Raw genomic sequence first — 19,613 nt, forward strand, 5'->3', positions numbered from 1 at the left:
ATATATGAAGGGGGCTGGGAAGGCAAAGGGACGTTCAACTGTCATCACTGGCATCTTCTCTGACCATTGCACCATCATCAAATGCATTGGAATTCTCATTTGTTTCAGATTTTTCCTTCATATTCTGTGCAGCCCTAGATGCATTTTCATAACTACATAGCTGGGAAGATGTAGGTACAGACTTCTTTCTAGGAGGGGAAGCCTGCTGCAAGTTTGACTTGATGTGTCATGATGTTGGTGGATCAGGCACTGGAGACAAAAATATCATCTCAGAAAGGGCTAAAAAAGCACACGAAAAATTGTTCTCAAAGCACAGATAAGTACACAACTGATTGAGTGCAAATGGATCCATAAATTCTCATGGACTTGACTTTCAAAAGATGAGTTTGTTGAAAACATATGCGTTTTCATATGATTGATATACAAGCAAAAGAACACAGGTCATTTCAGCTGTATAATGTTTAGACATTTTAGATTTATTGAATTCATTATACAAATCAGAACAAAACCATAAAACCAAGAAACAGAGATTATCTTAGGGTGAATCCTTTTTAGTAAAATTGCTGCTGTTCTGTATCTCACCTGTTGTAGTTTTCTAGAACAGGTGAGAAAGGAGGGATAATTTTCTGAGATTATATAGTGTCCAATATGTTCACAAATATGCAAAATATGACAAGGAAAAACTCCTCAATATGTAATTCAAGGCAGTGTAAAAGTTGGTTATGTTACTGTGATAACTTTCTAAAGTGCTGGCTACAATATGTGGTAGTGCTCACATCCAAATGGAACCAGGGAAGGTACCAAGGAAGATTAGACAGAATGTGAAAATTACTGAAAGTGTAGTTGCTCCTGAGTCTCTTAGGCCGTCACCTACAGCTGATGAGCTCCAAGAAAAGTGAAACCAGTTAGGTCCCGTAGTACAGCCCTAATAAACAGTTGACTGCTAGTACAGATAGGGTAAGTTTGACTGAAATCCATGAAGGTTTTGTGTGTGTGTCTTTGAACTTGAAGTGCCGGCTTTGAATGACGTATTGCCATCCTGTAGAAAGTAACCAAGTGGGTTGTTACTGGCTTGTAAGGCTCACAAATCCCAGGGTTTAGTCTTACATAGACTCTTCCCATGTCTTGCCTGTTCCGAGGACTCTCTAAACTTTGTCCTTTTGCAAAGATAGGCATGAAAATCAAAAGAAGATACCACAAATTTTTCAGCAGTTTTTCTTGTTACCATCCTTGATCTCCTTTGGAGAAGTTTTTAGGATCAGTCCAATATTAAATGAAGATATGGTCCAAGTGCCAGTTCCACAGATTTGTCTGTCAATGCCACATCTCGTAGGATGGCAGATACATCACTAGGTAGATTAAGACAGATGAGGAAGGAGCACTGAACAAATAAAAATGAGAGTGAAAGTACTGAGATGAGAGAGAAGAGAAAAGTGAACAGGCTGGGACAATGAAATGCGATCGTACTCTTAGTAAAGAGGAGAATGAAAAATAGGGGAGATAAAAAAGGATTATGGATTAGACACAAGGAGACAGAGAGGAAGTGAAAGTGTGATTAGGATACCAAAAAGGAAATTAGAAAGATTAGAACGCAGAATGGAATTGACCATAACAAGGGGAACAAGGAGAATGAATGCAAACTACAAAGGAAACAATAAAGTTGAACAAAATAAAATTTATAATAGTAATTTTAAAATATGGTTGGAAAGCAAGAAAAAGTAAAAGGAAATTCTAGCAAATGAGATTCAATGAGCCTATGGCAGAAGAAAAGTCAAAAAATAAATTGAAAAGCAAAAATGAGTCCAATGGTTGTGAGCTTTCCTTTATTAGTAGTGGTTCTGTGTCATTCTGTCACACATAATCCTTTAGTTCTGTGAATTTGAGAAAGACAGCAGATATTCTTAGAATTTGTTGTATTGGCTTACCAGGTCACTTTGATATCTCTAGACACAGGGCATGTAATAAGCCTCCAAACAAGTGGAAGTTCCACTTAATTTATGAAAATAGAAAACTGTTAAAGTTGTTCAGAAGAGGGTAGAATGAGTTTAGCCTCCTTTTTTTAAAAAAAAAAATCTGTAAGTTTCTCTGCTCTTATTACTGAACAGTCCTTTCAAGGATTAAAAGAAATATATCTTTGCCATATCTGCAATAAGTAGTAACTGGTTCTGCTCTGGGGAAGATATTGGAGATAAGGGGTGAGGAAAAGGGAGAGCTGACTGTAAGAAATGCAGCTATGTGAAATTAAGTTTGAGCTGGCTGTGGCATCTGGGGGATGTTCCTGTCTCCCTGGGTAATAAGAGCCAGCATCCCTCTCCATCACCCTATGAAGGCAAGCTACATTCCCTTTTTTCCAGTCGTGTTCACATAGTAGTTAATAATGTAATTGTTCTGGTAGTAAGCATAGTGTGGCTGTGATTTGCAGAGCTGGGGGAAGCAGATCTATTCTATATGCAGGTGATCTTATCTATTTGCTATTGATGTTGATATTTTAGCTGAAATTGTTTCATAAGCATGAGGAGGTGTTTCCAAAAGGGCCTGAAGACTGAAAACAATAGCCTGGAAAAAAACAAGCTGTAATGTTATTTCAATGTAACCTAATAGGAAGGGTCTGGATTATTTCAGGATGTTCTCCATTATCACTTAGCCTTTCTGAGGCAGTTGGGACCATAGGCAGTACCACATAGATGTCCAGAGGAGAAGCAGACACATTTATGTGGGCAAACTTTTTAAAGACTGTTGTAAATCCAATACCATTTAAAATCTATTTGAGCAGCACTTACCCTGGGGTTAGGCACACTCTATTAACAACCAAAGACCAATATCTGTTGACTCCGTATTACTGTAAGGCAAATATTAGTTCAGAAATTAAGAATTACTTTCCTCAAACTTTTAAGCTCATGCTGGGTGGACTTTTGCTTATTAAAATTCCAGAGTATATTTAATTGTTTATCCATTCTGTGTAAGTACGTCTCACTAGGATATCCAAGTGCTACGCAAACACTTAGACCAAAATGCTTCTGAAAGCCACGGTTTTTATGTAATGTGTTTCCTTCAGCCGTTGCTGATGCAACACGCTGCTACATACTCTGCTAGCCCCATGAAATATAGCAATGGCCTGGAAGTTGGTCTTTTAAGACAGACTTCTTGACCTAAAGACTTTCTTTGGTTTTCTTTGTTTCCAGAACCCCCAAGTTCGAACTCGAGTTTCAAGACACGATAAGTCTCAAAACTCTGCAAAAAACTCAGAAAGAAATGCTATTTTGCCCTATTTCAGATATGAATGATTAATGCTTATTAGTTGGTTTCCACTCAAAAATCATAGTTCATCTCACATATTTAGGTTAAAACTCAGATCAGATTTGATCAAAATGTAGTTCAAAACTGTCACAGACCTTGTAAGCACATGAACATTTTTGTTGAGCTTCACAACACTTTATCAGTCTTCCATTGACAGTTAAATGGGATTTTCCACTAAATGCCACTGATAAACAATCCTTGCATTAAAATGGGATGTAAAAATAACATATACCTGGGAAACATGTCATCTGGTGCAATTAAGGATTTGTTACACGGGCATTTGCTTCAGGATTAGAGACCCACACGTTCAGGGTAGTTTCGATGTTTCTATTCCTAGTTAGTAGAATCACATATATAAATTTGAAATTTCATGAACTTTTTATTCATTTTTCATTTCGATTTAGTAAATATTCATCCACATGGTATTCAAATGCAGCGTAGTTTTGTTTCAGTTGTTACACATCCAAACGTTTGTAACAATCAAAGAAAACCAAACCAAGGTGTACTGGTCAGAATTTACCACATTAGAGTGAGTATCAAGATACCTATTGGTAATAGAGTTGTAGTAAATGTGTTCGGAGTGCATTTGTGTTAAGATTAAATAAACCTCTGAACCCAAGTTTTATGTCAAGGCCAAGTTGCTAAAAACTTGTATTTATGAAGTTTCTTGTTTTGATCATATTATACAGTTTTGTGTGAATGTATATGAGGGATATCATGTCTATAAGGGGAGGGACGATTACCTTTAGTATGCTAAAAGAAAACATATTCCTACTTGTTTTACCATGCTGGCCATTTGCCTTTACATTTATCGTTACAGTTCACTAAGGCTTAAGCCAGCTATCCACCACAGACTGGGCCCTTAAATGATAGATTAGGCTGCAACCAAGGGTGGGATTGGGTCATACCTCAGAGCAACACAAGTACTTGCTGGCTAGGAAGATCAGCCATTTGTCAGGGAAGAGAGAGGCACCAGCACAGGGCTTGTGAAACAACCCTGGAGCTCAGGGAGTTTTTAACTCCAGAGGTACAGATGGCACAAAGCTCCTGAAGTCGTATGTGCAAAGGAAGCTGCGGTCCAGATTAATGGGCACTTAGTTAAAAGACCAAAGGTCAGAGAGAATTTTTTCTTAATATCTTTGGGAAAACTTGGTGATTCATTCCTTATAATAAAGCAGCATTTTCCATTAGCTGAAACAACATTAAAAAAAAAAAAACAAAAAAACCCAAAACACTAAAAGTTTCTCCATAAAGCAGACTAGGAAGGCAGGAAAATCTGGAGGAAACAGAGGTCTTCATTATGTAAAATTGTATGTGACAGGAAAAGTTTAAAATTATCTGGCTTTGCATGCCAATTCATTTTACCTCTGCACATGAAAGGATATAAAGACTTCAATTTCAGGAAACCTATGGGGCATTTGTGCTAAACAGTCTATATACATGCCTTTGAGTGCACTGTGCAGCTGCAAACACTTGCAGGCACACTAACATGTATATATCTGTTGATTTATATTTTTGGACTTCTATTTTATGACTGTATTTGTCAGCCACTAAGAGAGCATTGAGTTTACCCCTTACAAAAGCCATTGTCCTAAAACAATTTTGCAGGTAGAAAGGTAGCTGTTGCCCACAAATGGTAGACTTTTTGCAGGACATACACAAGTTAGAGGCCTGAAACAAATCTGAAGACTGTCATAGAAACTTCCTACTGCTAAGAATCCATTATCTCAGATAAGGACGTGACAACCTGTGATGTGATAACCAGTGGAGAAACCTGCTAATTTATATACCCCACTGTCCACAGTACATCTAGGTCCAGGAAAGTTTAGTAAGCTGGGGACCTGGAGGGTGGTGCTGTGCAAAACTGTAAAGGCCCCTCGATCATGCAAATATACCTGCTTTCCCGAAGAACTGATGAGCCATTCCAGCTCAGTGTTGCCTTATATATCCCTCTACACACCTGCAGTAGGTTCAGGATATCTAGGAAGGGTGAGAAGCCTGTTTCCACACTGCACAGATGAGCAGTGTGTTCCTCGGTAAGAAAAGACTGAAATGTCAGGCTGACTGCACATGCACTATGTGTAGGTTCATGGAGGCTTACTCCCCCCACCCTTTGGGACAATTTGGACTCACTGGGTATGTCCACGGTGATTGTCTTATTTGCACCGTGAGCCTTAAGTTCTTCCATTGCATCCAGCTTCTGGAGAACTTGCTCTACAGCTGCATGTTGTGTGGGAGATGTGACATAGATTTCCAGCTGTACACTACTTCTGTGCCAGCCGCTGTGCAGTAACTCCTCCCGTGGGACAGCCACAGGCCCCAGCATCCCAAACAAATCCAAATAATTACCAAATTCTCCAGCCAAAATTTCCAGATAGAAAAAGAATATGAATGTAGGGGAACCCACACCAACATGTCTGACCTGATGAAGGAGCAAAGGTGGCCAGGAGGAAATAGCTCAGATGCACCTACTACCACCAGTGTTAAGATGCAGAAATTAGAGACATTTCTGTCAGGGATAGTGAGCTGGAGCCTCTCAGTTTTATTGGCACTGATCTCAGGGGCGAGCTTAGAAATAGTATGCAACGTACTGATATGTCCCAGTTACACTTATGAGCACACTTAAAAACATGAGTAGTAAATGCATTTTGTGGTAAATGAGGCATTTTATTCGCTTGTTGGTCTATAAAAAAATTAGTAACTCATGTTTAGTTCTTCATAAAAAGAATTTGTAATAATTTATAAGACAGTTATAGATTATTTATAAATATACTCACAGTATAAAATATTCATGTTTTTCCAAGAACTGGGAAAACAAAGCAGGGCTTCTGCAAAGCATGGTAGATTTTTTAAAATCCCTTTTCACACAGCACAGACATTATGCAGTTTTTCCTTGCTTCCATTTCCAAATTCATTCATTTCTTCTAGTTTATTGTTTTAACTTACATATTCATGCACTACCACTGTGTCAAGGGGAAAATGGGATTATTTTTCTGTATAATAACATGAAGGCCTACAAGTTGCCACTGGTGCACATCAGGACAAATGTTCTGGTATGTATGTACCTTCCTGGAATCACAATTGCTGGAAGGTCTCTCACTGGCTCTGTTGCTGGCCACAAAGGCAATAACACAGTAATGAAGCTTTAGGTTGACTGTATAAATCTTTCATACAAAATTGCAGTCCAATTTGCAATATTGCACCAACAATATCCACAATAGCTGACACTGTGAAACACTTAGCAATCTAGTCTACCCTGCAAAAATCTATGCTTACTGAAATGCTCCAAATACAAGTTATTGTTTTAGAAATTAAGATACTGATGAGCCTCAGAGAACTGATTTTAACTCCCAGGTCTTTGGTACTATTTCTTCTTCTTTTTGGATGAATCATATAAAATGAAAATAAAAACACTGTTTTGTCTGTACTCTATTAATTAAGTCATGAGAGACTACCTGTCTTTTTGCATTTATAGTGGGAATACTAAGGCTTCAGTATGTGAGATGGAGACCTTATTAAATGAGAAATCTTAATATGCAAGTTTCTGTGAGATGTTTCACACATACCTGCTCTTGAATACAAGCTGAATATTTCCTTTGAAAATCTGAGGAAAAAAATCGCCTCTCTGGCTCACGAACTATTTTCAATAAAAAGAATAAAAATTCTGAGACCATTCTTAAGTAGGAAGACCTTTGATTTTAGGATCAGACCTTTACCATCTTGAAACATAAGTGTAGTTAACCAAGTGATAAACCTCACAGTGATAACACAATAGTCAGCATTCCCAGCTATTCTTAAGTCCACAGATATACTGCTAGACAAGAAGGTTTCTCCATCTCCCAAAAGAAAAAGGAAAAAGATTTGCTGAAACCAAAGCTCATCCTAGAAACGCTTAAAAAACAATAAACTGAGTAAATTTAAAAATAAATCCTCCATGTAACTATCAGATGGCTGGAAAACACCATAATTTTTCAGATATTTAAAAAAAATCCACTTGAACTTAAAAGCAGATGAGTCTTTCTCTACAAAGGATATTAAAAAAGCTGAGTAACATGTGATTTACTGCCTTCTAAGAAACAGAAAAAATATCTAGATGCGTGAAAATGAATTGGTCTTTTTCTCTTTGGAAAACACCAGTGATTGAGAGTCTTTCCTGATAATAATAATAATAATAATAATAATAATAATAATGCATTGTCCTATACTGAGAAGGGTTATCTGCAATTTCAGAATGGACAACCTTTCAGTGGAGCGTATTACTGCTACTCTCTTTCCAGTTAACGACATGTGAAACACACAATTTCTAAGGTTGTATACTTTTAGAGTACTTAGTGAAAACAGCAGTGTTGTTGGAGATAGCCCAGCAACATGAGTGCTATCCTTAGTTTTGCCCAGACTAGGGAAATTTTGTCGTAAATTCCCATAGAAAACTGAGAATGTGATTATTTCCACTTACCCTCTTTTTCAAATTTTAAGATACTCAAGCAGACATGATTTTTTTTTTCCCCATGTCTATGGACTTCCTTTCACACACTGTGGATACCATCACTGCTCAGAAATTAATCGTCATAAACCTGGAAAAGCTCATAACATCAGGATTCAGACAACTGTAGTCTAGAAAGCTTTCCTGAAAGCCAGAAGTGGTTATACTCTGAAGAAATATCAACAAAGTATTATTAACTGGTTTTAAAATATTGTATCTAATTCCAGAAATGTACTTTCTATTTTTCCCTCCAAACTAAACAAACAATATATTTTTCCAATCAAAATTATTTATGGAGAACAATGAAAATTATGAAGAAAAAAATTCTATTTGCTGAAACTCAGGGAGGATTTCCAAAAGGAAAATGAGATGTAGAAATCAATTTTGTGTTTTAAATCTTTTCTGTTTCACAAAGAAATCTAGCAGAATAATTGAAAGAGTTGCATTTCAATCTAGAACTTAATCATAAATTAAGGTTCACGTGAGCTTTTTTTTTTTAAACTCAAAGCTACAAAGTTTCATTGAAGATTGGGTTTGGAGAGAAGTTGTTTTGTTTTACTAACCTCAAATTAGAGGACTGTTTTCATGCTGGATATGTTTCTACATGATCAGGGAAGAGAAAAAGTGCCATCTGATTAACCACAGTGAAACACAACTAGAACACTTGCAGAGAACTCTTATAAGCCATGCAACTGTTGTGATTAAAGTTTTAAAAATAAAAAAAGGAAAAGAAAAGAATGCAAGAGGAATTTTAGAAATGCTTTCAACTGACCAAATCATTGGCCCAAAATGGCAAAATAGTTCAGCTGTATAGACTAACCATCATTATTTGTATTATTAGAATTATGTAGCTGACCAATATCCAGCAGAATACACCGAGACTGAACAAACTTCCAGTAGACTGAAGGAACCTGCTTTGAGATACATAGTTTGAGATACATAAGGTGACTGCATCTATAATGATTATTGAGCATCACTCCAAACTCAGAAAGCTTTTCCCTTTTAGTCTTACTAGAAGGCTGTGAAGACTTCACTCCTCTGATAGCCAGAAGTCTTCTGAACTCCATCTAAAACTTAATGGCCAATGTGCTGTGTATCATGGGGATATTCAGACATTGTCTTTCACCCTTCGATTTGCTAAGGAGGATGAGCCAAACTCATCTAATCTTGTCTCATAAGATGGGGTCTTGATTCCCCATATACTTCTTTTGGGATTTTCCTCCATTTGTTCCAGTTTGTTCTTTTTGAACATGGCTGAGCATAGCTACAGACAGTATTTTGCATGGAATTTCATGAGTGGCTTGCACAATGGCACAGATGTGCCCGTATTTCCTACTGAAAATGCTTTGCTTTGTGTATTCCAGGATCATACCTGCCTTCTTCATGGTCTTGCTACACCAAAGACTCAGTTCTCCCATGATCACCTGGATCACAACTTTCTCTTTTCTAGTATTTCCTCCTAATGAGTTCCCAGTTTACAGCAGAATTTATTAATCACCAAGTAAATGACTTTGTGTCTTGCACTGTGAACTTTCTCCATTTCTATAACTCAATCCTTAATGTCATCCAGACCCAATTTGACTCATTACTGAGAATACTTCTTAATATTATCTTACTAGCAGATGTCAGTACCAGTTCCACTTCTTGTTTTGAAGTCATTAATAATAATGATAGGATCAGGGTAAGTTCTTCAAGAAACTCCGTTAGTACTACAGTTCAGCATACAACTCTACCCATTAGTTAACTATATACTTTCAAATCTGTGCACTTATATTCAGCTTTGCTAACAATTTCATATATGGCATTATAGCAAATACTTTACAAAAGACCACCCTTGGTAAATGTTAGGATAGGTTTCTTAAACACACCACTGGGGGTTTTTTTATCCATAATGAAATAAAATGGGCCCTACCAGTCAGCTTCCAGAGAAAAATACTACACTGCCAAAGAGGAAAGCTGATGTAAGATTTCAGTGAGTTGTGGGCCTCCTAGTCAGAGTTCATGTTAGATCTGCTCTGTGATTAGATGCTAGAAGTATTGGCTATATGGTGTGGTATAAAGAAAAGCTACACAAGAAGCAGCAAGTACTGATAGTTCAAAAACCTTGGTAACATTACATTAGCCAGACCACTAGAAATTGAATGATAAAATATCTCCTTCCAATTCTGTATTAAAATTTTAACAGAAGAGAATTTCTTATCAGCAACCATGTGATTATGTTGAGAAGTATCATAAAGAAAAATATTCCTCACCAAGAATTTCATTTTTATTCATCTTCTGGTAGCAATTGTCTGTCTTACAAAAAAAAATATTCTTGTACTAGACATAACTATAAACAACATTTCTTTTGTCACCTAGTAGCAATGGAAAACCTGGGCAGACTTGTGACACAAGGTTCCCTGCTGCATGCTCAACTGCAACCAGATGTATCATATTACACGTATTGATATGGGAATAAAATCATATTATTTATAAGATTCTCAGAAAAAATGTTTTTTTATCGCTAATATCTAGAATGCATTTTTGAGGGATACAATTTTAAGCATCATTAAAATGAATGTAGGTAAGCAACGCAAATTTGCCAAACAAAATTCATCCTTAGCTTAAATCCCTTGAAATTAATGGAAGTACCCGAGCGACATGTTAACCCATCAGACTTACAATTCACTCTTCTTAAGCAAAGTTCTTCATTTTCCTTTCTCATTTAACTCTGCTCCCCAAAACTGCTTTTCCACTAAGACCTTTGAAAAGAACTTAACCACCAAAAGATCTTAATGATTAGGTAGAGCAGCAATTCAGGGAAGTGCTTAATATTAATAAAAAAATTAACCAGTGAGCTCTGTGCAAATCTGTTAATCACCTTGTTATATTCTACCCTTCTTACTCTCTTTCATTAGCCTGGATTTTATAACTCTGCCTATAGTTTTCTTAACGTAAATAAACACCACACACTTTACTTAAGTTATATAATAAAAGAGCCACAAACTGACAGTAGGTACAGCCACAACAAAGCATGCTGAGAGTCTCTGCAGGAAACACGTTTGCTTGTAAAGTGGTTCAGGAGGTGCTCACAGTATTTTGCTGTTGTATATAAGAACTGAGGTTTTTTTCTTTTTTAAAGAACAGTTCACTTCATTTTTTGACAGTAATTCAAATCCTTACAAAATTTAGTGACTATCAAAAATCATTTTATTTGTGAATGTTTCTAGAGGGTCTAACCAGATTTAGTGTTCCAGTCTCACAGGCTTACCTTTGCTTCTGTGAACTGAAATCCTTCCAAATGGAAACTTGAGGCAGTCACATTAAAACTTGTTGTTGCCTGGCCTCGTGCAATTTTTCCCAACCCAACTATTAACAGCTTGGGGCACTCTCTTTATTTTTCAGTGAAACGTCAAAATTTTGTGTAGAATGTATATAGTTTTTCTTAGGAAAAGCTAGTTTAAAAGGAAAAAGTCTTTCTGTTGACAAAAAAATGCTAATAGAAAATGTTCAACTAGTTCTACTGCCTGAGTCCTTTTGAATGTCCCCAGTCTCAACTCGTCAAGAAGTGACAACCATAAAAGCTTTTTCAGTCATGTTAACACCAGCCTGGTGTCAGATTGCCTTTCTCTAAATCCATAAGACTCTCCTGGCAAAGTCTCTCCTGCAACTTTGGAGATGGCTCCCATCTAATTATACTACAAGTATTGAAAATGAAGATGTGTCTCCACTGGTTGAGCATTAGTTCAGCTCTCTCTGGAACAATGTCCCCAGTGTGGGGTCTGCAAATCAAGGAATATGCTGCAAAATTTGGAGAGAATTCAGAGAAAAAATGTGAGACTGACTAGAATTGGAAAACAAGTATTGCATTGTAACAGAGTATGTTTAGTGCATCAAATAGAAGGTTAAAGGGCTATCCAGCTGCAACCTTAAAATGCATCTAATATGGCAACAAAAATATCATAGAAGGGATTTTAAAACAGCAAGCAAAGCTACTGGAAGACCCAAAGATTGGAAACTGACACCATGCAAAATCTAGATTACAAGCAACCTACAAAGTCATGACTCTGAACAGGTTAGGAAGAATTGTGGTAGGTTCTCTATGCTTTCAAACCAAGATTTGATCTTTTAAAAAATTCATGGTCTATTTCAACCATAAATGTTGTATTTAAAACAGAAGATAATTCTAGAAAATCCTGTTTTATGCAGTGGAACCGACAAGATGAATACACTGATCCCTTCTGTCCTTAAAATCTATGATTTTCCGAATGCCATTTTCTCTAACATAACACTGTGCAGTCACAATGCAGTAGTTTCAGACTGATTTTGTTTTTCTGTCTTCTGTTATGTTTTGTTTGCTTTGCTGGCTTCGCATTTTTTTGTTCCTTTTCTTTTTGTTTGTGTTTTTTTGTTTGTTTCTTTCTTTTACTCCAGGAATTGGTCAAGGGGTTCCAGTGGTGGCCCTCATTGTGGAAGGAGGTCCCAATGTTATCTCCATTGTTCTGGAGTACCTGCGCGACACTCCTCCTGTTCCCGTTGTGATATGCGATGGCAGTGGCCGGGCATCTGACATCCTTGCCTTTGGTCACAAATACTCTGAAGAAGGAGGGTAAGTCATTTCCTAGTGTGTGTTCTTTCTGCATCCACAGGTTCAATCTGGTGGTAAGATAGAGCCCAGGAAATTATTAGCAATATAGTGCAAAAGCAATACCTTCCTCACAATGGCTGTTTCCATCTTCGATACAAGTGAAATATTGAAAGTATGCAGAACAAAAAAAAAAAATAATAAAAGCGAGGGGGAGTTAAAGCAACACTAAGGAAAGTTACAGAATAAAACAGAGGTATAGAAACTGTATCATATAGTTACTTGCCGTGACATGTAACACATTGACAAGTACAATGTAAGGTATCTTGCAGTTGCAGGTCAAGGGATTCAGTCAAAGGGCACAGGGAATTATCTCACTGGCTTAGATAGGCTATGTCATTATAACACAGTGTACTTCAGATTTCATTTAGCCCTACATGTTCATATAAGCTAGTTTGTATTTGCCTTGCCTGTTGGGCATGATTCTGCACACCCACCTTATTCACACATGACTGCTTGTGCACTGATCTGTGTTTGCACAGTCCCACCTTTCTTTGCAGTCTCAAGGTGAGGCAAGAATAGTATTTAGCTTTTATTATAGAAGATTCAAGTGTGGTTTTGTTGAATCAGGATGTAAGCATGCTTTGCAAGTTCCCAAGTGCATGTTATTACTGAATGCCCAGATCTTTAATATTCTTTGTTCTTCTCCTCTACCCCAAAAAATATGTAAACAACCATAGAATCACAGAACAGTTCAGGTTGGAAGGGACCTCTGAAGGTCATCTGGTTCAAAACCCATGCTGAAGCAGGGCCAGCTACAGCCAGTTGCCCAGGACCATGTCCAGATAGCTTTTGAATATCTCCAAGGATGGAGACTCCACAACCTCTCTGGGCAATCTGTGCCAGTGCTCAGTTACCCACACAGTAAAAAAAGTGTTCAGAGGGAACCTCCTGTGTTTCAGTTTGTGCCCATTGCCTCTTGCCCTGTCACTGGGCACCACTGGAAAGAGCCTGGCTCTGTCCTCTGTGCACCCTCCCTTCAGGTATTTATATACATTGATGAGACCCTCTATCAGCCTTCTCTGCTCCAGGCTGAACAGTCCCAGCTCCTTCAGCCTTTCCTCATATGTGAGGTGATCCAGTCCTTTCATCTTCTTAGTGGGCCATCACTGGACAGTCTCCAGTATATTTATGTCTCTCTTGTACTGGGGAGCCCAGAACTGGATACAGGACTCCAGGTGTGACCTCAGCGGTGCTGAGGAAAGAGAAAGGATCACCTGCCTCGACCTGCTGGCAGCACTCCTCCCAGTGCAGCCCGGGACACCATTAGCCTTTGTTGTTGCAATGGCACATTGCTGGCTCATGTTCAACTTGGTATCCACCAGGACCCCCAGGTCCTTTTCTGCCGAGCATCTTTCCTGCTGGGAGGCCCTCAGCATGTACTGGTACATGGGGTTGTTCCTCCCCAGGTGCAGTACTTTGCATTTCCCCTTGTTGAACTTGATAAGGTTCCTGTCAGCCCATTTCTCCAGCCTGTTGAGGTGCATCTGCCAGGGGCAGCACAACCATCTGGTATATCAGCCACTCCTCCCAGTTTATATCAGCAGCAAACCTGCAGGAGGTACACTCAGCCCCATCTTCCAGATCATTAAGGAGGATGTTGAGCAGGACTGGACCCAGGACTGGTCCCTGGAATACACCACTAGTTGCTGGCCTCCAACTAGACTTCATACCACTGATCACAACCCTCTGGGCCCAGCTATTCAGACAGTTTTCAATTCACCTCACTGTCTGCTCCTCCAGCCCATACTTCAACAGCTTCTCTATGAGGATCTTATGGGAGATAGTGTCAAAGGCCTTACTGAAATCTAGGTAGACAATATCCACTGCCTGCCCCTCATCTACCAAACCTGTCATTTAATCACAGAAGGTGATCAGGTTGTCAAGCATGACTTCCCCTTGGTGAATTCACGATGACTACTCCTGATCTTCATGTCCTTCATGTGCCTAGATATGGTTTCCTGGATTAGCTGCTCCATCAACTCCCCAGGGATCAAGGGGAGGCTGACCAGCCTGTAGTTCCCTGGGTCCTCCTTCTTGCTCTTCTTGAAGATAGGAATGACCATTGCTTTTCTCTAGTCCTCAGGCAATTCTTCCAGTTGTCATGATTGTTCAAAGGTTATAGTGGTGGCCTTGCAATGACATCAGTCAGCTCCCTCAGCATTCGTGAGTGCATCCCACGAGGGCCCATGGACGTATGTATGTCCAGTTTGTTTTAAGTATTCCCTGACCTGGTCCTCTTCTACCAAGCATATGAGTTCCTTCCTCCAGACGTTCCCCCATGGTCTCTGGGGCCTGGGATTGAAGAAGGCACTCAGTACTTCAGCCTTTTCCATGTCCCGTGTCACCAGGTCCCCTGCCTGATTCATTGAGCTTGGAGGAGGTGATACTTGAATATTAACCAGCTTTCTTGGGCCCCTCTTCCCTCTGGGTCTTGTTGCATAGGACTCTTCCAAGCAGATCCCCAAAGAGGCTAAAGTCTGTTCTCCTCAAGTCATAGAATCATAGAATTGTTTGGGTTGGAAGGGACATTTAAAGGTCACCTAGTCCAAACCCCCCGCAATGAGCAGGGACATCTTCAACTAGATCAGGTTGCTCAAAGCCTAGTCCAACCTGACCTTGAATGTTTCCAGGAATGGGGCATCTACCACCTCTCTGGGCAACCTGTTCCAGTGTTTCACCACCCTCATTGTAAAAAGTTTCTTCCTTGTATCTAGTCTAAATCTACCCTCTTTTAGTTTAAAACCATTACCCCTTGTCCTATCGCAACAGACCCTACTAAAAAGTTTGTCCCTATCTTTCTTTTAAGCCCCCTTTAAGTACTGAAAGGCTGCAATAAGTCCAGGGTTGTGATCTTGTTTTTTGCCCTCTCTCTCCTCTCAGAATCCTGAACTCCACCATCTCACGGTCACTGCAGCCAAGGCTGCCTTTGACCTTCACATCCCCATTAAGACCCTCTTTGCTGGTGAGTATGAGGTCCAGCAGAGCACCTCTCCTCTTTGGCTGTTCTGTCATTTGGTTCAGGAAGTTCTCGTCAATGCACTCCAGGAACCTCCAGGATTGCTTATGCTGCTGTGTTGTCCCTTCAGCAGATATCACGGGCATTAAAATTCTCCGAAAGGATGAGGGCCTGTGAACATGAGGCTGCTCCTAGCTGTCTGTAGAGGGCCTCATCCACTTGCTCTTCCTGGTCACGCAGCCTATAGCAGACACCCACTACAGTGTCACCCTTACCTGTCTTGTCTTTAGTCCTAACCCGTAAACTCTCAGTTGGTTCATCATCCATCCCCAGGCAGAGCTCCATGCACTCCAGCTGTTCTCACATAAAGGGCAACTCCAACTCCTCATCTTCCCAGCCTGTCTTTCCTAAGAGCTTGTATCCTTCCACTGCAACACCTCCGGTCATGGGAGCCGTCCCACCATGTCTCTGTCATCCCAACAGGATTGTAGCCCTGCAACTGCACACAGATCTGACTCATTATGTTTATTCCCCATACTGTGCACATTAGTATACAGGCACTTTAGAGAGGCACCCCAGCATACTGATTTCCCAGAAAGGGCTTTGGGGATTTCTCGATAACAGTGCCCTGTAGGCACTTCCTTACTTACATAAAAATGATGGAGGTGAGCCCGCTTAAGCCCTGTTTTGTTGATTTTGTGATCCTTTCCCATCACATCACTCCAGGCTCTTTGCTCATCAACCCTGTACATCATGCTCTCACAGGGCTGCTGGTGACACTCTCTCGCTCCCTCAGCATTCCTACTTTAAAGCCCTTCTTACCAGGTCAGCCATTTCAGCAAAGGTAACTTTGCCCTGCTTAGTGAGGTGGATCCCATCTCCCACAAGCAGACACTGATCTGCAAACAGGGTCTCATGGTCATAGAACCCAGAACCCTGTCACCAACACCAGCTCTGCTATTGACCAGCTATTGACCTATATTATCAGTGTCCTCCCCACATCCTTTCCTCTGACCAGCAAGATTGAGGAGAACACCACCTGGGCCCCTGGGCCCTTGACTACTGCTCCCAGAGTTCTGTAGTCACTTTTGATACTCTCCAGGTTTCCCTTGCAGTATCATTGGTGACCACGTGGAAGAACAGCAGGGGGTAGTAGTCAGATGGTCAGAAAAGCTTTGGCAGTCCCTCCACAATATCCCAGTTCTGGGCCTCAGCAGGCAGCAAACCTCCCTAGTTGATAGGTCAGGTCAACAGATGAGTGCCTCTGTCCCCTGCAGCAAGGAGTTGCCCATTATAATCACTCACTGCTTCTTCCTGGGGGTCTTGCATGGGTCAGGGTCAGGTGGCACAGATCCTTTGCTTGAAGGCACATGTGGCTTCTCTTCAACTTTGAGAGCAGTGAACCTATTTTGTAGTTGTAAGCAGTTAGGTGGGGCAGCAGCCTTACTCTTGGTGCCAGCAGTCACCAGCTTTCACCCTTTGCCTTCTCCAGAGGTTGCACTTACCTAAATACTAGGTGTGGACACTGCCTGCATCTCTATTGCAGTTGGGGTCCAGGGTTCTTCAAGCTGTTGCATGTCAGCGAAGATCCTGTCTATCTCCTTTTCATCTTTTCCAATGCTGCGTAGCCTGCTTACTTCATTCCATAACTCCTGTGCTTGGTGGCACAGCTCCTCCAAGACAGCAGATCTACAGGAAAGAAGGCCATCGCTCCTCGTATCAAAAATAGACCCTGCAGCCTGGGACTTGGAGAGCTGCATCCACCACCCAAAGTTCCATCTGCATCAAAGCCTTTGCTCCAGCACCTGCCAGGAGAATTACCCTGTGGCATGTCACCGCCATACCTGAGACTAGGCTGGAACAAATTCAGCTGAGGCCCCCTTCTTTGTATCCTCATGCAGAAGCTGCTGCATCTGTTGGCTGTAATCTTGGCATGGTTCTTATACAGGCCTCTCCCGAGCACTGGCTAACAGGTGCTTGGCCCTCCCTAATATGGGATAGGTTGCAAATAAGCTACAGGCACCCTGGGTCAAGGGCTGCTCATCATGCTCAATAGAAAATGCTGGAGCTTTCTCAGGTTCACACCCTTGTAGCTGCCTTTACCTCGTCCTTACGTGGCAGCAGCAGGCACTCTCAGAGGGTTTCCAGGTGTTCCACAATGATCATGGACCTTGTCCCCAAAAGCTCCCAAAGCAGAACGCAGAGTCTGCTGCTCAGAGTAGGAAATAACAAATAAGGGAGGATTTAATAATTTGAGAACAAAACATAGAAGTGGAACCAAAACCCTCTCAGATTCTTACAACTAAGAGCTATTTCGTGCTTTTTGTCTAAGTAGCTGCAATAATCTTCCAATCAGGATTCACTGGGAAGGGACTTATTTTTGTGTGTGTTGGAATATGTGAAGATATGTATTCACACCTACAACAGAGTTATGCAAATAATAAAACATAAATCCATAAACCCTGAGCTCTAGACCAAGCACTATTATGTTTTTTAAACATAAATGGGATCAAGAAGGTTGTAGTGAGTTGGGTGTTGGTCTCTTCTCCTAAGTAACAAGTGATAGGACAAGAGGAAATGGCCTCAAGTTGTGCCAGGGGAGGTTTAGATTGGATGTTAGGAAAAATTTCTTCACAGAAAAGGTTGTCAAGCATTGGAACAGGCTGCCCAGGGAAATGGTTGAGTGACCATCCCTGGAGGTATTTAAAAGACGTGTAGATGTGGTGCTTAGGGACATGGTGTAGTGGTGGACGTGGCAGTGCTAGGTGAACAGTTGGACTTGATGATCTTAAAGGTATTTTCCAACCTGAATGATTCTATGATTCTGTGATCTTACTCAACCTAAAACTCCTACTGGGAATAAGATAGTTTTCCACAAATATTTAAGTCCGGTTTATGTTCAGATTCATGCACAGTCCAGTGCTGCATCTGGGATAGATCTGAATGTGCCAGGTTTCATCTGAATCTTTCGGAAGTTGTTCCTCTGTTTTCAGTGACCTCACTGTTAACATATTTAACATAACCTTACTCAAACATGTTTTATTCCTTTGTTTGTGATGTACCTATACAGTTTCCATCTACCTTGTCTGTGTTCTGATGTAATCATGAAAAAGAATACAGCAAGAAAAGAATTAATGCAATTTATTTCAATATATAAAGGCAGCTTGTAAGAAAGATGGAGAGAGACTTTTTACGAGGGCCTGTAGTGACAGGACAAGGGGCAATGGTTTTAAATTGAAAGAGGATAGCTTTAGATTGGGCATAAGGAAGAAATTCTTTATGATGAGGGTGGTGAGGCACTGGAACAGGTTGCCTAGAGAAGCTGTGGATGCCCCATCCCTGGAATTGTTCAAGGTCAAGTTGGATGGGGCTTTGAGCAACCTGAGCTAGTGAAAGATGTCCCTGCCCACAGAAAGGTGTTGGACTAGATGATCTTTAAAGGTGCCTTCCAACCCAAACCATTCTATGATTCTGTGATTCTATTTCGTCATCACAAACTCCTGACTGTAAGAAAGGCAAGTGATAGAATCACTAGAGGCAGAACAAGCAAGTCATTTCTTAGCTGAGACATTCACGTCTGGCTTTGTGAAAGCTATTATTCTCCCTTACTATGGGTCTTCTTTCTGTGGTGGTGCCATTCCAGGGGGTGCCTACAATATTATCAAATAGCATAATTTTTTTTTCTTTTTTTTTTCCTGTTCACCTTGCACTAACTAGAATGCACAAACTATGAAATTTGTAAAGCTAGCTAGTGGGAATTTCTGTGTGTTCACCCTGCTTCAGAAAACATCAGTCTAAAATGCAATGATATTTTCAAGAATACCACAAGTGAAACACCAATATTATTTATACTGATAAAGATATTTTACCCAAATATATTACACTTTAGATACAAACTGGGAACTTTTCCCGCTCTGTAACCTACTTTTGAATAATGCTTAGCAATATGAGGAGAATACTGAATAGTTGGCACGTTAACTGAGTTCAGTTACTGGCTTTTTCTTTTGGACGAAATCTAAGTAGGTTATACAAAACTCTGTCTATTAGACTCTAAATCAATGTAACACATCCAAATTGCGTGCAGAATTTAATTCTGCAGTCCACTGTGCAATCAGACTATAAAGTCAAAAACCTATTTTAATTCTGGCTGCTGGCTGGAAATCAGGGTCTTCTCCAAGACAGAGCATATCTTCCAACTGCTATGCACTGGATATCTGACCTAAATCATTCAAAAACCACATCATTCATGG

At 40.2% G+C, this 19,613-nt stretch overlaps 1 protein-coding gene across 4 annotated transcripts in view; it reads left to right on the top strand.

Moving 5' to 3' along the window:
- Positions 1-19,613, top strand: part of TRPM3 (transient receptor potential cation channel subfamily M member 3) — a 284,603-nt gene that overhangs the window by 168,510 nt on the left and 96,480 nt on the right. For all 4 annotated transcript variants that reach the window (XM_075526387.1, XM_075526389.1, XM_075526386.1 and 1 more), the window contains exon 7: positions 12,194-12,368. In XM_075526387.1, coding sequence (XP_075382502.1) covers positions 12,194-12,368 — 175 coding nt within the window. The remainder of the gene's footprint in view (positions 1-12,193; positions 12,369-19,613) is intronic.

This window comes from Mycteria americana, chromosome Z (assembly GCF_035582795.1).
Source record: "Mycteria americana isolate JAX WOST 10 ecotype Jacksonville Zoo and Gardens chromosome Z, USCA_MyAme_1.0, whole genome shotgun sequence".
NCBI lineage: Eukaryota > Metazoa > Chordata > Aves > Ciconiiformes > Ciconiidae > Mycteria > Mycteria americana.